The sequence below is a fragment of the Pararge aegeria genome, assembly GCF_905163445.1.
Source record: "Pararge aegeria chromosome W unlocalized genomic scaffold, ilParAegt1.1 SUPER_W_unloc_3, whole genome shotgun sequence".
NCBI lineage: Eukaryota > Metazoa > Arthropoda > Insecta > Lepidoptera > Nymphalidae > Pararge > Pararge aegeria.
The window spans coordinates 111092-128628 of NW_024396989.1; the positions used below are offsets into that span (position 1 = coordinate 111092).

A 17537-nucleotide genomic window follows, 5' to 3' on the forward strand; every position below is an offset into this window, starting at 1 on the left:
TGAATTCTACTGCGAACAACTGATGAGATTAAAGCAAGAAGTTTAGAGAAAGCGGCCGGAATTAATCAACAGAAGAGGTGTGGTTTTTCATCATGATAACGCTAGACCTAACACATCTTTAGCCACTCAGCTAAAATTAAGATAGTTTGGCTGGGAGGTGGTAATGCATCCGCTGTATAGTCCTGACCTTACACCTTCAGATTTCCACCTGTTTCGGTCTCTTCAGAATTCTTTAGGCAGTGTCAGGTTAACATCACGAGAGGACTGCCAAAACTACTTGTCGCGGTTTTTTGATTTCAGAAACCCCAAAATTTCTATAGCAATGGGATTATGTCCCTACCTACCTATGCCTAATTTATGCAAAGGAAGAAAATAAATTCCAAAAACTTTTTAATGATGATAGTACTTCTAGAAAAAGAGGTAGTATTTAGATTTTATTACAACGTTCTACATAGATACTAGTTTGCGAAAAGACTATTATTCCCGCAACCCACTTTTCCGCAAATTTCTCCCTATATCACATTTCAATTTGTATGTCCACTTAAACTAACTTTATAACATTACTATCAGCAGGTGGATCAACTGAATTCCAAACTTTTTTCTCCAAAAGTGACAGATACTCTACATTCATAGTGTATGCGCCAAGTTATATTAAGTTATTTAAGATTTTTATTTCGAATGAGTGGACTGTATTTTTTGCGGTAAATTGGTGTACAAAAGAAAGATACAAGGAATCAGAGCACAAGGAAGACAGCACTTACTTGACCTTATTTTTCATGGGTAGGAGCACGCCGTCCGTTGATCCAAATATTCCTCACGAAGTCCTCTCTTCTCGAACACCACCACTTATGTTATATTTCGGCACACACATAAATATAGGAATTATGCTTAAAAGGATCTCATTGAAACTTCTAAGGTATATTATGATATTTTATGGCTTATTTTCAGGCAGCCAGTAAACTCGTATTGCCCGTTACTTTTCGCAATCGGAAAGCAAGTCGTCCGCAAACGTCTTAATCGTTTGCTTCCGTTAATTTAAGTGACAGCTCTGCGTTCTAGTGTTTTTGAGGCGTATGAGGGCGCCAGTCTCTTCACGGAGAATCGTTCAGTGCTGTTTTAGGTTGGATATGGGAGAATAGGAACACCAATGAAATTTTAAATTATTATTTAAGACTTAATTATAACTTGGCGCAACCATCCACCCGCCCTTAAAGGGTCACCTTTAAGAAAAGCTCTCATAAGGTATGAGGTAGAATTGCCTCTTTTAAGAACGCGTATTGCGCATGGGCGTATTTCATATAAGTATGTGTATATTTACGAAAGTATATTAAAAAATATTAATTATTTGTAGAATTATTATAAAAGAGAATAAAGTCTTAACGTATGAGCTACTTAGTACTAAATTATGAAACTATAATTGTTACGCTTATTGCGTCGGAAGAGGGCATAAGCGAACGACCGGACGGACGTAAGTTCTCCCGGAAATTTTAACGGTCGCTACGCGTATGACGCCGTCTTTCGAGGGATGCACTTTCTCTACTACTGCTAGAGGCCAAGCCAGAGGCGGTACGTTGTCATTTATAACTACGACGACAGTTCCCGGCGTAATAGGTACGGAAGGCGTATTCCATTTCAAACGAACTTGCAATCCGTGCAAATATTCCATCCTCCAACGATTCCAAAACGATTGGACCATTTTATCTATTAACGAGTACCTGTCAACCAAGTTAATTTTGTCTGGATTGACATCAGGCGCAGGCAAGGAGAATAGAGGCGCAGTATGTAGGAAGTGACTTGGAGTAAGAGCCGAAGGTTCGGCAGGGTCAGAGCTTAGTATTGTTAGCGGACGCGAATTGAGAAGACATTCGACCTGAATGAGCACAGTGCAAAGTTCCTCATAAGAAAGGAGCTGTTGCCCTATGACCTTGAACAGGATCGTCTTAGTCACCTTGATCATACTTTCCCATGAACCTCCAAAGTGTGGGGAATTGGGACAGATGAATTTCCAAGTTATGCGATTTTCAGCGCATTCCTGCTCTAGCTTCGGGTAATATTCTTCTCTTAGAAATTTATAGAGGTCCCGAAGGTAAGAAGCAGCACCCTGGAAGTTTTTAGCATTGTCGCTATGCAGCACCTGAACAGGACCACGACGTGATAGGAATCTTTTAAACCCGGCGAGGAAACTGGGGGTGCTGAGTGAGGTAGCAACCTCAATGTGCGTAGATCTCGTAGTGAGACACGTGAACAGCACAATATAAGCTTTCTCGCTGTGTACGCCACGGCGGCGTACAGGAACGTATGGTATAGGACCTGCATAATCGCAGCCGGTGAAACTAAAGGCTTTCAACGCTGGACGTGTACGTATATCAGGAAGATCCGCCATCAGCGGAATGGTTGGACGCGGTTTAAATCTAAAGCAAGTATTGCACATATGTACTCTTTGCCTGACAATACGGCGTGCCGACAGAATCCAGTACCTCTGACGAAGCAGGGCCATTAGGAGTTCGGGTCCAGCATGTAAATGTTTAATGTGGTAATAATCAATGATTATATTTACCACGTGGCCATTGCGAGGCAATATAACCGGATGTATTTTTTCAAAGCTAAGTCCAGAGTTGGCGAGACGACCGCCAACGCGGATAAGTCCATCATCAATAAATGGTCTTAGGCGATTAAATGCCGGTGAACATGTTTTATTATTTTTAATAAGAGAATATTCTTCAGCAAAATGCTGATTTTGCAGAGCGCGAAGCATTCTATTCTCTGCGAAATTTAAGTCGTCAGCGGTAACTGCACTAGTGCCGCGACGAGGCAGTAATTTAGCAAATCTACAAATGTATACAATTATACGTAGAAGTTTGCTCCACGAAGAAAAACGGAGAGCAAGCTCGTGTAAGTCGTTCGGGAGTATAGGTTTACACACAGTGTGTATAAGAACCTTCTTCTCGGGTACGTCTTCAATAGACTCTCCCTCTAGAGTTTTGAGTGGCCACTGAGACGGATGCATTGATGCCCATGGTGGACCATGCAGCCACAGAGGGTGTGAGAGAAGCTTCTCAGGAGTTACACCTCTCGATAGAATATCAGCAGAGTTCTCAGTGCCAGGGCAATGATAAAAGTTGTCTGGTGAGATATTCTCAGTTATCTGTACAACGCGATTCGCGACAAAAGTCTGCCATCTATGCGGTGAACTTTTTATCCAATATAGGGCGACTTTGGAATCGAGAAATGCATATGTAGCCTTGATTGGGATACGCTCAGAGTAAGTGTCATGTACTGTACGAAGCAATTTCGACAGTAGGACGCCACCTAATAGTTCGAGACGAGCAATTGAATGAGGTTTCGTCGGCGAAACTTTACTTTTCGCACAAGCAAGACGCACAGTGTTACCAGTAGGGGAGCTAACGTGTAAATAAACGACAGCACCATAGGCTGCGAGACTAGCATCTGATAGTCCCAGGAGAGTAACCTCACAGTCTGTTGTCACGCCCACATGACGCGGTATGTGTAGCTTATTTAGAGCTGGCAACTCATCGCAAAACTGTCTCCACATCTTAATGATGTGTGGTGGAGCTACAGTGTCCCAATCAAGATTTAATTGCCAAAGCATTTTAATTAATATTTTGGCATACACGACTGTGGGAGCAACGAAGCCCATTATGTCCCACAGACGGGCAACAGTCGACAAGATGGAGCGCTTAGTGCATGTCACATCGTCGGGCATAGAAATTTTAAAATAGAAAGCGTCATTTCCAGTAGACCAATGCAGACCAAGTATTTTATGGTGCATGGTTTTGTCAAACTCCACTTCAGTCGGAAGTTTGTGGGACGCAGGAAGGTTATCTAAGACCTCGCGAGAATTGCTGTTCCACTTAACTAATTCCCACTGTGCACCCTTAAAAAGATCGATCATCTGCAGCGACACAGTGACTGCCTCTAGTTCGCTTGGAAGCGAGAAAGCTACGTCATCCATATAAAGCGCGGGTAGCACAATGCTATTCGCTCGTGGATATTTTGCGCCGTCGTCATTCACCAGCTGTCTTACCGTGCGCAGTGCATGGAAGGGACTGGAAGTGAGACCGAAACAGACTCGATTGAACTGGTATAGCACAAGAGGGTCTTGTGGATTAAAGCGGTATAAGAAGCATTGATAGCGACGATCAGCTTCGCGCATAACGATTTGTAGAAACTGTTCTCGGCAGTCGGCTGTCATTGCCACTGCATGCAGACGAAAATTCAAAATTATTTTAAAAAGATCTCCCTGTAAATTTTGACCGGAATGTAGCAGATGGTTCAGTGCCTTTCCAGAACTAGAACGACAAGAAGCATCGACGACTAATCTCAGTCTCGTCGAGAGTTTGTCTTCACGTAAAATCCCCGTGTGTGGCATCACGTAAATCGGAACAGGATCTTTAGAATCATATGAAGGCGCGGGAGAAATATAATCTTTCGCGAGATAACCTTTTATGACGTCATCATATGCCGACCTCAATTTATTCGAAGCTTCAAGCTTTCTTTCGAGGCAGATGAAACGTTTCTTAGCTATGTCCAAAGAATTCCCTAGGGAATATAGATCCTCTTTAAATGGCAGCCCGACAACGTATCTGCCCGTATCGGGATCTCGGACAGTAGTCGAAGTGTAGAAGTCTTCGCATTCATTATCATCAGGATTCTGAATGGAAGCGGAAGGAAGTTCTTCAAGTTCCCAGAAACGCTTGACTAAAGAGTCAATAGCAGGAGGCTCTTGAACGAAACAACATGTCAAGGCCGTATGAGTATTTATAGTAGGTATCGTAGGCGCATTGCCCATGAACACCAGACCTAACACCGTGCGCAATGCAACGGGCACCGACGGGTCGCGACGTGACGTATGGACGTCGTCGGGGAGAAGCAAATGTGGAAATAGGGAAGCTCCTATTAAAGCATCAATTTTATCAGGTACGCCGTAACTCGCATCGGCAAGCGGAATACCTTTAAGGTGTGATAGGACTGCCGTATCTATCACAGCCGTAGGTAATTTGTCTGTCACTTTATCAACAACAAGTGGCGAGATATTAAAACTAACGTTATCATCAAAACGCGAATAAAACGTCAAGTCAACCGAGCTGGATTGTACAACCTTCTCAATTCCACCGAACCCCTTCACGATAGTACGTTCTGTGAATTTAGTTTGCAAACCCAAGCGATCACAACATTCTTTTGAGAGGAAATCGGCCTGCGAAGCAGAATCCAACAATATACGTATAACTTGCCGTTCACCATTACAGTCGTAAACAGCAACTTGTGCGGTAGCCAATAAGACAGTAGTTCGCTTGTCTTCCACACGATTCATTAAATTGCTATTATACACCTGCGTAGCGCTTGTAGACGGGCTTACGCGCGTAGCGCACAGTGCTACGTCGGCGCGATCATCCGCTACGGGCGATGACGCGGTAACGGTAGGTGCGTTCGGTGGCGGCATGACGGTATTCAACTGAGGCGCGCGGGAATGTTCCTCGCGCTGGTCAAAGTGCAGCCTTTTGTTATGTTTCTGACCACACGAACAGTGCGGGGAGACTTCACATTGCCCGACTTTATGTTTTATAGACAGGCAGTTCACACAGGCATTCTTCTCCTTGACGCACTTAAAACGTTCTTGAGGAGTTAATAATTTATTAAAGTCAACACATTTATATAAATGCGCATGTGTTATATTTCTACATAGACACTTGGACGTAGGCTTATCAACCGTGCTTATATAGGCCTGATACTTCGGCGCATTGCCAGAAGTCCCGTTATTCAAATGTTTTATATTTTTATTATGACGTGTATTAGAAGGGTTTGTGACATTCGTATTCGTACGCTCAAACACCTTCGCGCGTGTTGTGATAAATTCCACAAAGTCGTCGAAAGTAGGTATATTCTTACCGCATTTAATTTCAAACGCGCGTACACTCTCAGTATCGACCCTTTGTGTAGCTATATGTAGTATGATAAGATCAGCTAGGTTCTCTAACTTTAGGTTTTTTAAAGCGCTTACTGCGCCAGCGAACCGGTCTATGAAATCTTCAAAGTTAGTCGCAGAGGGAGTCTGAAAACCCTTATAGCGAAATAATTCATGTAGGTACGCGGAAGTCAACATACGTTTATCATCGAACCTATTGACGAGTGTTTGTAAAATGAGCTGATAATTCTCAGCACACGGAGAAATTCCAGCGATTGCGCTTTTTGCCTTCCCTGTCAGCTTCGGTAACAGATAAAATAGCTTTTCTGCATCTGTGAGTGATGGATTATTATCTACTACTGACTTAAAGGTCGTATAAAACATCTGAAAAGATTTAATGTCACCATCGAATTCTAATATCGATATGGGAGCTAGCTTCGGCTTGGCTTTTAGCAGCGCGGAGGTCGCATTATGTATTTCTGGTGTCGTATTTAAAGTTGAGCATTTTGTATGAGTTCGTTTGACCCTATTATACAAAGTCTCAAAAGCATACAGACTTTTGTAATCAGGTTTTGCATCTGAATTTAAGTTTAATAAACGTGTATTATAATCGTCTACAATAGACTCGTACTTTAAACGCAATGAATCAATTTGTGAAGATTCGTCTAGAAAATGTTCTCTTTTTTCAACGTTCGTATGAACATCGGGTTCACGAGATAAGTCAAAGACATTTTGCATGATACCGAATATAGCTTCACGTTTAGCAATTAAGATAGACAGTTTAGTATCCTGAATCTCCTTATCACTTTCGCTAGTTTTAGAATCTACTTTAGGAGGCATTTTACTAAAGTGTAAGTGAGACAATTATCTAACGATCACGAAATACCTATATTTTTATGTGAGTATGATAGGTTAATAGCCAATCATATACTGGTAAATTAAGTAGGTCGCGCGGAGTGCGGATAATATGCGCAAGCGCGCTTCGCTCGATATTACGCGTGGTCGGGTTATATCGAATGTTCGATCGACCAGAGGTTCGTATAGACAAATCTCGACCTTATATGCTAGGTCTTACGACTCTTGAGTAAATGTTTCACAACCGAAGGTACTACGATAATTAATAATTGCAAGTTTTAAGATTTGTTTTAATTGTTAATTCAATTTAAATACACTAATATTTATCGAAATATACATAAATATGTGTAGATAATTAGTATGTCTAACTGGGGAAATAGCTAGCTCAATGCTATAATGCCGCTTATGCCAGTATTAAGACAAAGAAAATAGATGACGCAATGACCTATTTTATTTAAAATTATATTATTTCAATTATTAGAGCCTATAGAAGTATTCTAACAAGGAAACTAATGCTTCAATACGTTAATATGAAGGAAATGCTGTAAATATCCGTCTCGACGGAACCAAATAAATATGTATGCGCCAAGTTATATTAAGTTATTTAAGATTTTTATTTCGAATGAGTGGACTGTATTTTTTGCGGTAAATTGGTGTACAAAAGAAAGATACAAGGAATCAGAGCACAAGGAAGACAGCACTTACTTGACCTTATTTTTCATGGGTAGGAGCACGCCGTCCGTTGATCCAAATATTCCTCACGAAGTCCTCTCTTCTCGAACACCACCACTTATGTTATATTTCGGCACACACATAAATATAGGAATTATGCTTAAAAGGATCTCATTGAAACTTCTAAGGTATATTATGATATTTTATGGCTTATTTTCAGGCAGCCAGTAAACTCGTATTGCCCGTTACTTTTCGCAATCGGAAAGCAAGTCGTCCGCAAACGTCTTAATCGTTTGCTTCCGTTAATTTAAGTGACAGCTCTGCGTTCTAGTGTTTTTGAGGCGTATGAGGGCGCCAGTCTCTTCACGGAGAATCGTTCAGTGCTGTTTTAGGTTGGATATGGGAGAATAGGACTTTAGAATCTTTTTGCCACCAGAGGAGTTTGATAACTTTATTGCCTACACATATGTTTGTGGCTTCTCAAAAATTCTGGTCTACATACCTATTTTATAATCGCCATATTTCGTCGGCGGTGTACCACGTGTACTGCGCATGGATCGGCAGCTGACAGACTCCTCTGTACTAGTCGCCACTTCCCCTCCAACTATAGCGCCGCCGACGTCTCGCGTCGTTTTTTCTCTCTTCCGCCTTTCCTCAGCAGAAGACTCGGCATCAGTAGAGGCCTGCTCTACCTCACTGTTGTTGCAGCAGTCATCGCCAGACTCACCATCTGTTAATTCATATAAAAATCATGTGATTTATTTATATTATATAAGACGAGAATTACGATATTCATCAATGTCAGCACATTTATTTTCAATAAAAAGTACATTAGGAATGTGCTTTTTACTATACAGAATAACCTTCCTTGGATTTATTTAATGGTTCTATAAATCGGTAACGCTGAATAACCGACAAAAATGCACAACTTTCTCTTAGCGTTCAATTTATTATGTAGACTAGACTGCGGGATTAATGAATAGGCAATGCATCCAAAAACAAAGGTTTCCTTTACAAATAGTGTGTCGGGACCACACTTCCTCAGTGTTGCTTCTGGTATTCAAATACATCTGCTGAGTACAATGCGGTAAGGTAAGCTGGTGAGCTGTTCCCTTCTTCTCTAGGAAACACTTAACACTGCCCCTATGGTAATTCAAAATCAAAACCAATGTTATCAAAACGCAGGCATTTTATATGTTACGCACTTACGTAATAATTATTTGATAAAGCAATCTTACACTTCACACATTTTCTTGAATAAATATCTAAAGTTTTGAAGAGAAAAATTATTAGTAGTAAGGGCGAGTAAGTACCTTGCATTTCCACAGCTGGAGTCTCTCATAGGGCTCCACACGTCACTATGGATGAGTTCCAAGGGTCGGCCAACACGTTTCGTAGATCTTTTCGGAGCCCGGGCCACAGGCTTTCCTTCCAGGCAGGCGCAAACTTGTTGAAATCTTCTTTGTCATCCTGAAATGAACATACCTTTAAGACAATGATACCCTAACCGTCTATGCCATAAATCAGTATTCATGTTAAGTATTATTAGACTTAACTAACTTTGCAATATTGACTTCCTGCGCTTGATGTAGGACAGTCATCGATTGCTCTTTTGCAAAACAAAACATTCATTCTATCAGTGACGTGCATAGAGGGTATGTAAAGTATATGCAAATGTTTATTTAATTTTCATTTTCATTAATTCTTCATTTTATATCATCTGCATACCCTGTACATAGCCTCAATGCACGCTACTGCATTCTATATACACCCACATAGATTAGCAGATATAACAGGCTGGTGTTGTATACTACAACTGTCATGGACAAAACACCCATCTACATTCATGATCACAACCATGCCTCTTTCACATAATTTAATAACAGAAAACAAATTTTGCAGACAACTACGGAACGTAAAAAACATTGTTTAAGGTTTTATCAAAGTTATTTATGCTGTTTACATGAATATCTGTAGAGCTCTCCAGTTTAGTCGCTCCATCATCACAAGTGATCATCCTTTTCCATCCATCACCACGGAAAGATCTGGAGCAGTCTTATTCCTAGCCAGGACTGCACGGACAATGTGATCAAAAGAGTTAGTGTTTAAAATTATACAACTTTAGGAAGTAACAGTTTCTACCCTTAGTAAAAGTTTGTTCACTGGCAATACAGTACAGCGTCGCTGGTACAGTTGCTTTCGAGTATTGTAGCAGTATACTTCAGTTAAATTGAATGTATATCCAAACCCTGTTTTAAAGCCTATAAACACTTCAACAGCCTAGACAGTAGATCTAAAAGGAACGTTTGTAAGTGGATAAAAATCAATACAGGATTTGCGACACTAAAACGATTGCAGTAAGAAGTTTTACTAAGACCGAAAGTTTTGTTTCGATACGCGAAATCGACTACGACTGCGAGCGTGCAAATGTGCTAAGGGTAAAAAGTCTTTCCCCATCAAATAAATAAATGAAAATATCATAATAATGTACTCAAGACTCCCCAGTAAACTGGTTAAAAGTAAAAGTCTTTTAAACTGTAATAAACCACATCCGAGCATGTTCACATTGAAATTGCCTGGTCTCCCCGTCCTCCCGTGTCAAACGGATGGTAACCCCTTTAGACCCTGACCTATTACCCCCATCTCTCCCATCCCCCTTAATTCTTAAATCTAGACAGATTACGAGTCTTAGAATATCTACGTCGAGTTTGTAAACACTTATTTTTCTTCAGTTAAAGGCAAATCCGCGTAACTATTACGCACCAACGCCAACATTAATAATCAATCAAATCCAACATATTCATTAAAATTAATTTTGGTCAGAACATTTCAATTATAAGTATAGGTATTAAAGAAAATGTAGATAGAGCGAAAGTACAATCTCATGTTAAATGTTTTTAAGGAGAAGTAGAAAGCTTCTGAAATCCATTGGTTGATATTATAGTGTATTCTTAAATCTAAGAAAAAAAAAAAAAAAAAAATGCATTGATAACCTCTTCCTTTATTTGAAGTCGGTTAGAACTATGAAAGAAGAAATAACCTACCCTACCCAGTAATGCGGAAGCCACTTAGGAAGAATAAGTTAAAAGTAGTTAATAATTAGTATATACAGTGGCGTGCATTGCATATATGCAAATAAGCAGTGCATACCCTACCCTCAGGGTCTTAAAGAGCCTTCAGATAGGACCATTAAAGTTTTGTAATTAAAAAAACACTAAGTAAAAAATATATGAAAGCGCCATCTAGTAATGAGCGGCCAAACTTCTAGGTCAATTGTCGCTAGACAGGCGACAGCGCAACCAGCGCGCGCGAGGCGCATAGCGTACAAAATAAAATCTTTAGCGTATATCTCTAAAAGCGTATTTTAATTTTTAACCGTAAATGCTAAACATTTACCTTTTAAAACACGTAAAAATCTCATGTTATCTATTGCAGGGTAAATCAATTATTATGAATCACTCGACATATGACGCCCTCTACTGTTGCATAGAAATATCAAATAAAATAAGCACGCCCAAAGAAAGAATCGTTCTGCTAGATGTGTGCGTGCAAGTTAGTAGTGTGTGTCGTGTAATGTTATAATCGTGCGCTTGTACTTACAAGATTAGCATCGGTCTTGTGTGAACAGTTTCATTCATAAATTCTCTATTCTCTAATTACGTGTTTCATTTTTTCTATGAATAAAATGATTTGCTTGGTTTGTTATTGTTGTTAAAGGTCATTATTCTTTTTTTAGAATTAAAAACATTATTCACAAATGTAAATACCTTTTAGTGTCTTTTAAGAAAATTAAGGATCTAATATTATCGAATTAGTCTTTCGTTTTGAAAATAATCTATGAAACCAAACGCTGTCTCAATTTTGAAAAATGAATAATTTAGGTTTTCCAGGAATCATTGGAGAGTGAGAGAGTTAACAATAAATATGGTTTCTATTTATTGTTTACATATCAAAATAAAATAGCGTTCGTACCCATACTTACAAAAAATTAAAGACATATTTTGACTAATTTCGATTGCAATATTATCATTAGCATATTCGATCGCCATTATTGTTTACCTTCGAACAATGCTGTATGGCGTTGGTGATAAATAAACGGTTCAAGTGCATAAATTCAGTAACTTATAAAAGTTTGAGCAGTGATAGTTTAATGTGTTAAGGTTAATTTATAGTTTATTCATTCATTTTATAATGAAAGCATATTCGTGCGGTCTTTGTTTGGGTTCAGTGTGCCTGGAAAAAGTACTTAGAGAAAACTTTAATTTCTATCCCTACTTATATCGTAAAATTAGAAATCATTCGCAAAGGAAGGAGTGTACCAATGTTACAAATATCCCAAAAAAAGGTGATAAAGTAACGCGTATATTTAATAATAAATATTACGAAAACTATTCTTGGCTAAGCGGCTTTGTACACACCAATCGATTAATTTGCTTTCCTTTTGTTTTATTGTCCAATATACGTAAAGTGTGGAATGATAAAGGATATTGTGATCTTAATAATTTTCATAAAAACGCTAAAAACATGATATGTTGGAAAAATATTATCATCATCAGTGTGCTTAGAAAATGCTGCCGAATGGTGTGTCATAATTTTGTGACGTTAATCAGGGTATGTACTTTTATTCAATTAGCAGTAGATAGACGATAGTATTAAATCAATCAAAAATATAACTTTCGTAAAGTAATTTGATTATAAACCGACATACCTATCTAAAATCTAAATTTTAATTTTACTTTATGTTTGTGTTGAACACCTTGTGCATACCCTGGGTCCAAGGGCTATGCACGCCACTGAGTATATACCTTCAAAGAAGATAGCGGGCGTGTAGTTGTCCTGCGTAGTAGTCATACATAGCGCATGCCACGGATCGACCGAACCGTGCACGTACGCGACCCGACCGGCGGGTATGTTTAAACCACCGAACTCTTCATTAGTCCACTCAGCACACGCGTTCACAAACACAGAGTCAAATCTGTAACGAAGAGAAAATAATATTAAAAATTGTTCAATGTACATACTTGTTTCAGTGTTTATTTTATAACTTAAGCTTATTTAAGCGATTATTTATGAACTATTTATGAAATTTATAGCTAATAAATCTAATAGGTTGGGGAAAAAGTCTTTTCGCATTATAGTATGTATGAACATGTAATAAAATCTCTTTGGCTATACTATTTGTATCTGGCTGGTTTTGGTATCAAATTAGGAAAATGTGTGAAGATGAGTGAATCTAATGAAGAAATTCCTTTTTACCTTTTAAAATTTTACTACAAAAAAGGTAAAAATGCAACGCAAGCCGCGAAAAAAATTTGGGTTTAGCGTTTTCAATCCGGAAATTTTGATGTCAAAGATGCACCTCGCTCTGGTTAGGAGGAGCCCTATGACGGATATAATGGATGCCATTTTTGAAAAAGTGGACCAAGATGGGCAAATCAGTAGGTACAATGTAGCTGAAGAACTGGGAATTGACCACAAAACCATTTTTGACGGAGCTGATAAGAAGTGGATCATGACCGAACCATTTTTGAACTGGTGATGAGAAGTGGATCATGTACGACAAGAAAGTGCGAAAAAGGTCACGGTCAAAGGCCGATCAGGCTTCACAGACTGTGGCGAAACCCGGGTTAACTCGCAACAAGGTGACGCTGTGTGTGTAGTAGTAGGATTGGAAGGGCATTATTCATTATAAGCTGTTACCACCAGGCAGGATCATCAATTCTGAATTCTACAGCGAACAACTGATGAGATTAAAGCAAGAAGTTTAGAGAAAGCGGCCGGAATTAATCAACAGAAGAGGTGTGGTTTTTCATCATGATAACGCTAGACCTAACACATCTTTAGCCACTCAGCTAAAATTAAGATAGTTTGGCTGGGAGGTGGTAATGCATCCGCTGTATAGTCCTGACCTTACACCTTCAGATTTCCACCTGTTTCGGTCTCTTCAGAATTCTTTAGGCAGTGTCAGGTTAACATCACGAGAGGACTGCCAAAACTACTTGTCGCGGTTTTTTGATTTCAGAAACCCCAAAATTTCTATAGCAATGGGATTATGTCCCTACCTACCTATGCCTAATTTATGCAAAGGAAGAAAATAAATTCCAAAAACTTTTTAATGATGATAGTACTTCTAGAAAAAGAGGTAGTATTTAGATTTTATTACAACGTTCTACATAGATACTAGTTTGCGAAAAGACTATTATTCCCGCAACCCACTTTTCCGCAAATTTCTCCCTATATCACATTTCAATTTGTATGTCCACTTAAACTAACTTTATAACATTACTATCAGCAGGTGGATCAACTGAATTCCAAACTTTTTTCTCCAAAAGTGACAGATACTCTACATTCATAGCTTTTTGCCACCAGAGGAGTTTGATAACTTTATTGCCTACACATATGTTTGTGGCTTCTCAAAAATTCTGGTCTACATACCTATTTTATAATCGCCATATTTCGTCGGCGGTGTACCACGTGTACTGCGCATGGATCGGCAGCTGACAGACTCCTCTGTACTAGTCGCCACTTCCCCTCCAACTATAGCGCCGCCGACGTCTCGCGTCGTTTTTTCTCTCTTCCGCCTTTCCTCAGCAGAAGACTCGGCATCAGTAGAGGCCTGCTCTACCTCACTGTTGTTGCAGCAGTCATCGCCAGACTCACCATCTGTTAATTCATATAAAAATCATGTGATTTATTTATATTATATAAGACGAGAATTACGATATTCATCAATGTCAGCACATTTATTTTCAATAAAAAGTACATTAGGAATGTGCTTTTTACTATACAGAATAACCTTCCTTGGATTTATTTAATGGTTCTATAAATCGGTAACGCTGAATAACCGACAAAAATGCACAACTTTCTCTTAGCGTTCAATTTATTATGTAGACTAGACTGCGGGATTAATGAATAGGCAATGCATCCAAAAACAAAGGTTTCCTTTACAAATAGTGTGTCGGGACCACACTTCCTCAGTGTTGCTTCTGGTATTCAAATACATCTGCTGAGTACAATGCGGTAAGGTAAGCTGGTGAGCTGTTCCCTTCTTCTCTAGGAAACACTTAACACTGCCCCTATGGTAATTCAAAATCAAAACCAATGTTATCAAAACGCAGGCATTTTATATGTTACGCACTTACGTAATAATTATTTGATAAAGCAATCTTACACTTCACACATTTTCTTGAATAAATATCTAAAGTTTTGAAGAGAAAAATTATTAGTAGTAAGGGCGAGTAAGTACCTTGCATTTCCACAGCTGGAGTCTCTCATAGGGCTCCACACGTCACTATGGATGAGTTCCAAGGGTCGGCCAACATCTTTTCGGAGCCCGGGCCACAGGCTTTCCTTCTAGGCAGGCGCAAACTTGTTGAAATCTTCTTTGTCATCCTGAAATGAACATACCTTTAAGACAATGATACCCTAACCGTCTATGCCATAAATCAGTATTCATGTTAAGTATTATTAGACTTAACTAACTTTGCAATATTGACTTCCTGCGCTTGATGTAGGACAGTCATCGATTGCTCTTTTGCAAAACAAAACATTCATTCTATCAGTGACGTGCATAGAGGGTATGTAAAGTATATGCAAATGTTTATTTAATTTTCATTTTCATTAATTCTTCATTTTATATCATCTGCATACCCTGTACATAGCCTCAATGCACGCTACTGCATTCTATATACACCCACATAGATTAGCAGATATAACAGGCTGGTGTTGTATATGTCGGCGATACGCCAGGGTTTTCACGCTCGGTGTCCATTATAATAAAATAACTCACAAAATATCACGTAGTTTATTTTCGCACAATTGCTAGTATAGAACAGAGACGATTTACATAAATTAAACGCTTTTATAGTTTCCTTACAATGGCTAAAACGGATATAGCAAATACAACTTCTTTTGAAACAAACAAATAAAATTAGGTACTGCAAAATAATTCTTAAAATATTCCTTAATATTTATAATAAATGTTTAATCAATTTAAATTACTTAAAATGATTAATCATTTATATAATACAGAGATTTGTTCATTTAATTGCAACAAACATTAGTCAGTCTAAAGATGGCGCTGCAGGCCAGATTTAAAATGAATTAAAGAAAGACTTATTGCATAAAATAATAAAGTTTGATACAGAATAATGATATTAATTCTATAAGATATTAATTTGAACATTTTCACAGTAAATAAAGTAGTTTAACAATAAATGGAACATCAAACATCTTTAAAACATTCAAACAGTCAAAACAGTGTCTATTAAATATCAGGCCCTAATAAGTAGCGGTTTCATGTTTACAAATAACTATTTGAATTTAAATCCGATATATTTCAGATATTTTTATAATAAAATATTCACTTTAACGATAAACTAAAACGTAAATATCAATAGTCGCCAATTATTGCCGACAGGTGGCGATTTGCGCCCATATATTCAAATTCAAATTCAAATTCAAATTCATTTATTTCAAGTAGGCCTACTTTATAAGCACTTTTGAAACGTCAAGTATGCATGTTTGTGTGACTCTACCACCGGTTCGGAAAGCAGATTCTACCGAGAAGAGCCGGCAAGAAACTCAGTAGTTGCTCTTTTCCAACATCAACATTTACAATCATTTTGCTATCTTGCGGGAGATGAGAGCGAGGCTGGCTGCTTCCATTCTACCTTGTCATTGAGGAATTCATCAAATGTATAGTAACCTCGCTGTACTAGATGCGTTTTTACACATTTTTTAAATGTATGCATTGGTAGGTCAAGAATTTCCTTAGGAATCATGTTGTAAAAGCGTATACTCAACCCCACAAAGGAGTTCTGCACCTTTCGCAGACGATATGCAGATATCACTAATTTATGACCGTTTCTGGTAAGTCGATTGTTAATTTCAGCTTTTGATTTATAAAGAGTAATATTTTGCCTCACAAAGACTATATTACTATAAATGTATTGCGAAGCTACTGTAAGAATACCTATTTGTTTAAATTTTTCACGAAGCGATTCGCGTGATCCAAGTTTATATATTGATCGTACGGCTCTTTTCTGTAGTATAAATATACTTTCAATATCTGCAGCTTTTCCCCACAGCAAGATCCCATAGGACATAATACTGTGAAAGTATGCGAAATAAACAAGCCTAGCTGTTTCAACATCGGTAAGCTGTCTAATTTTCCTGATTGCATATGCAGCCGAGCTGAGTTTACTCGCTAGGCTTTCTATATGGGTACCCCACTGTAGCTTACAATCTAAGGTCACTCCTAGAAAAACAGTGGAGTTTTCTATTTCAAGTGTTTCTCCATTTATTATGATGTTTTTATCAATTTTTTTTACGTTAGGCAAAACAAATTCCAAACACTTAGTTTTTTTTGCATTTAAAAGTAAGTTATTAACAGTAAACCAGTCTGACACATGTGACAAAGCACGGTTTACGTCGTCAAAATTATCTTTGTTTCTATCAGTCTTAAAAATGAGAGATGTATCATCTGCAAACAGTACAATCTCACAAGTGCCCCTGACATGGTGTGGCAGATCATTTATATACACCAGAAACAATAAGGGACCCAAAATTGAGCCTTGTGGGACACCCATTAAGGCAGACGATCCCTTAGACTTTATGTCTTTTACGCATACCCTTTGAACTCTATCACTTAGATAAGAGGCAATTAAATTGAGTGCAACGTTTTTGATGCCATAGTGGCTTAGTTTTAATAACAACGTTTTGTGTTCAACGCAATCGAATGCTTTGGACAGATCACAGAAAACACCAATGGCATTCTGCGAACGTTCCCAGGCATCGTAAATATGCTTTATGAGTCTTGCGCCTGCATCCGTTGTACTACGACCTTTAGTGAAGCCGTACTGCTCCGGATGAAGTAAGTTATTTACATTAAAATGATTTAAAAGTTGATAAAGTATAATTTTTTCAAAGACCTTACTAAGAGTTGGCAAGATTGAAATAGGCCTGTAATTGTTAAGGTCATTTTTATGACCGGATTTAAAAAGGGGTATTAATTTACTACATTTCATTAGGTTCGGAAAAATACCCATATCAACACATTCATTAAAAATTACAGCTAGATAAGGGG

General features: G+C 38.4%; 1 protein-coding gene across 1 annotated transcript; it reads right to left on the bottom strand.

The window, feature by feature from the left end:
• Window positions 1-1426: 1426 nt before the first annotated feature.
• LOC120636826 lies at window positions 1427-6763 on the bottom strand. The gene is made up of 3 exons (XM_039908391.1): window positions 6124-6763; window positions 5242-5634; window positions 1427-4971 (listed from the first exon to the last, which is right to left on the bottom strand). Exons 1-3 carry the CDS (start codon window positions 6761-6763, stop codon window positions 1427-1429), a joined length of 4578 nt encoding a protein of 1525 aa, XP_039764325.1.
• Between the last annotated feature and the right edge of the window lie 10774 nt (window positions 6764-17537).

Coding starts and splice junctions, on each gene's coding strand:
- LOC120636826 (XM_039908391.1), bottom strand. CDS start 6,763: ATGCCTCCTAAAGTAGATTCTAAAACTAGCGAAAGTGATAAGGAGATT. Junction 5,635..6,123: donor CAATAGGTTCGATGATAAAC/GTATGTTGACTT, acceptor TAACTCCTCAAG/AACGTTTTAAGTGCGTCAAG. Junction 4,972..5,241: donor TGGTGAACGGCAAGTTATAC/GTATATTGTTGG, acceptor CACACCTTAAAG/GTATTCCGCTTGCCGATGCG.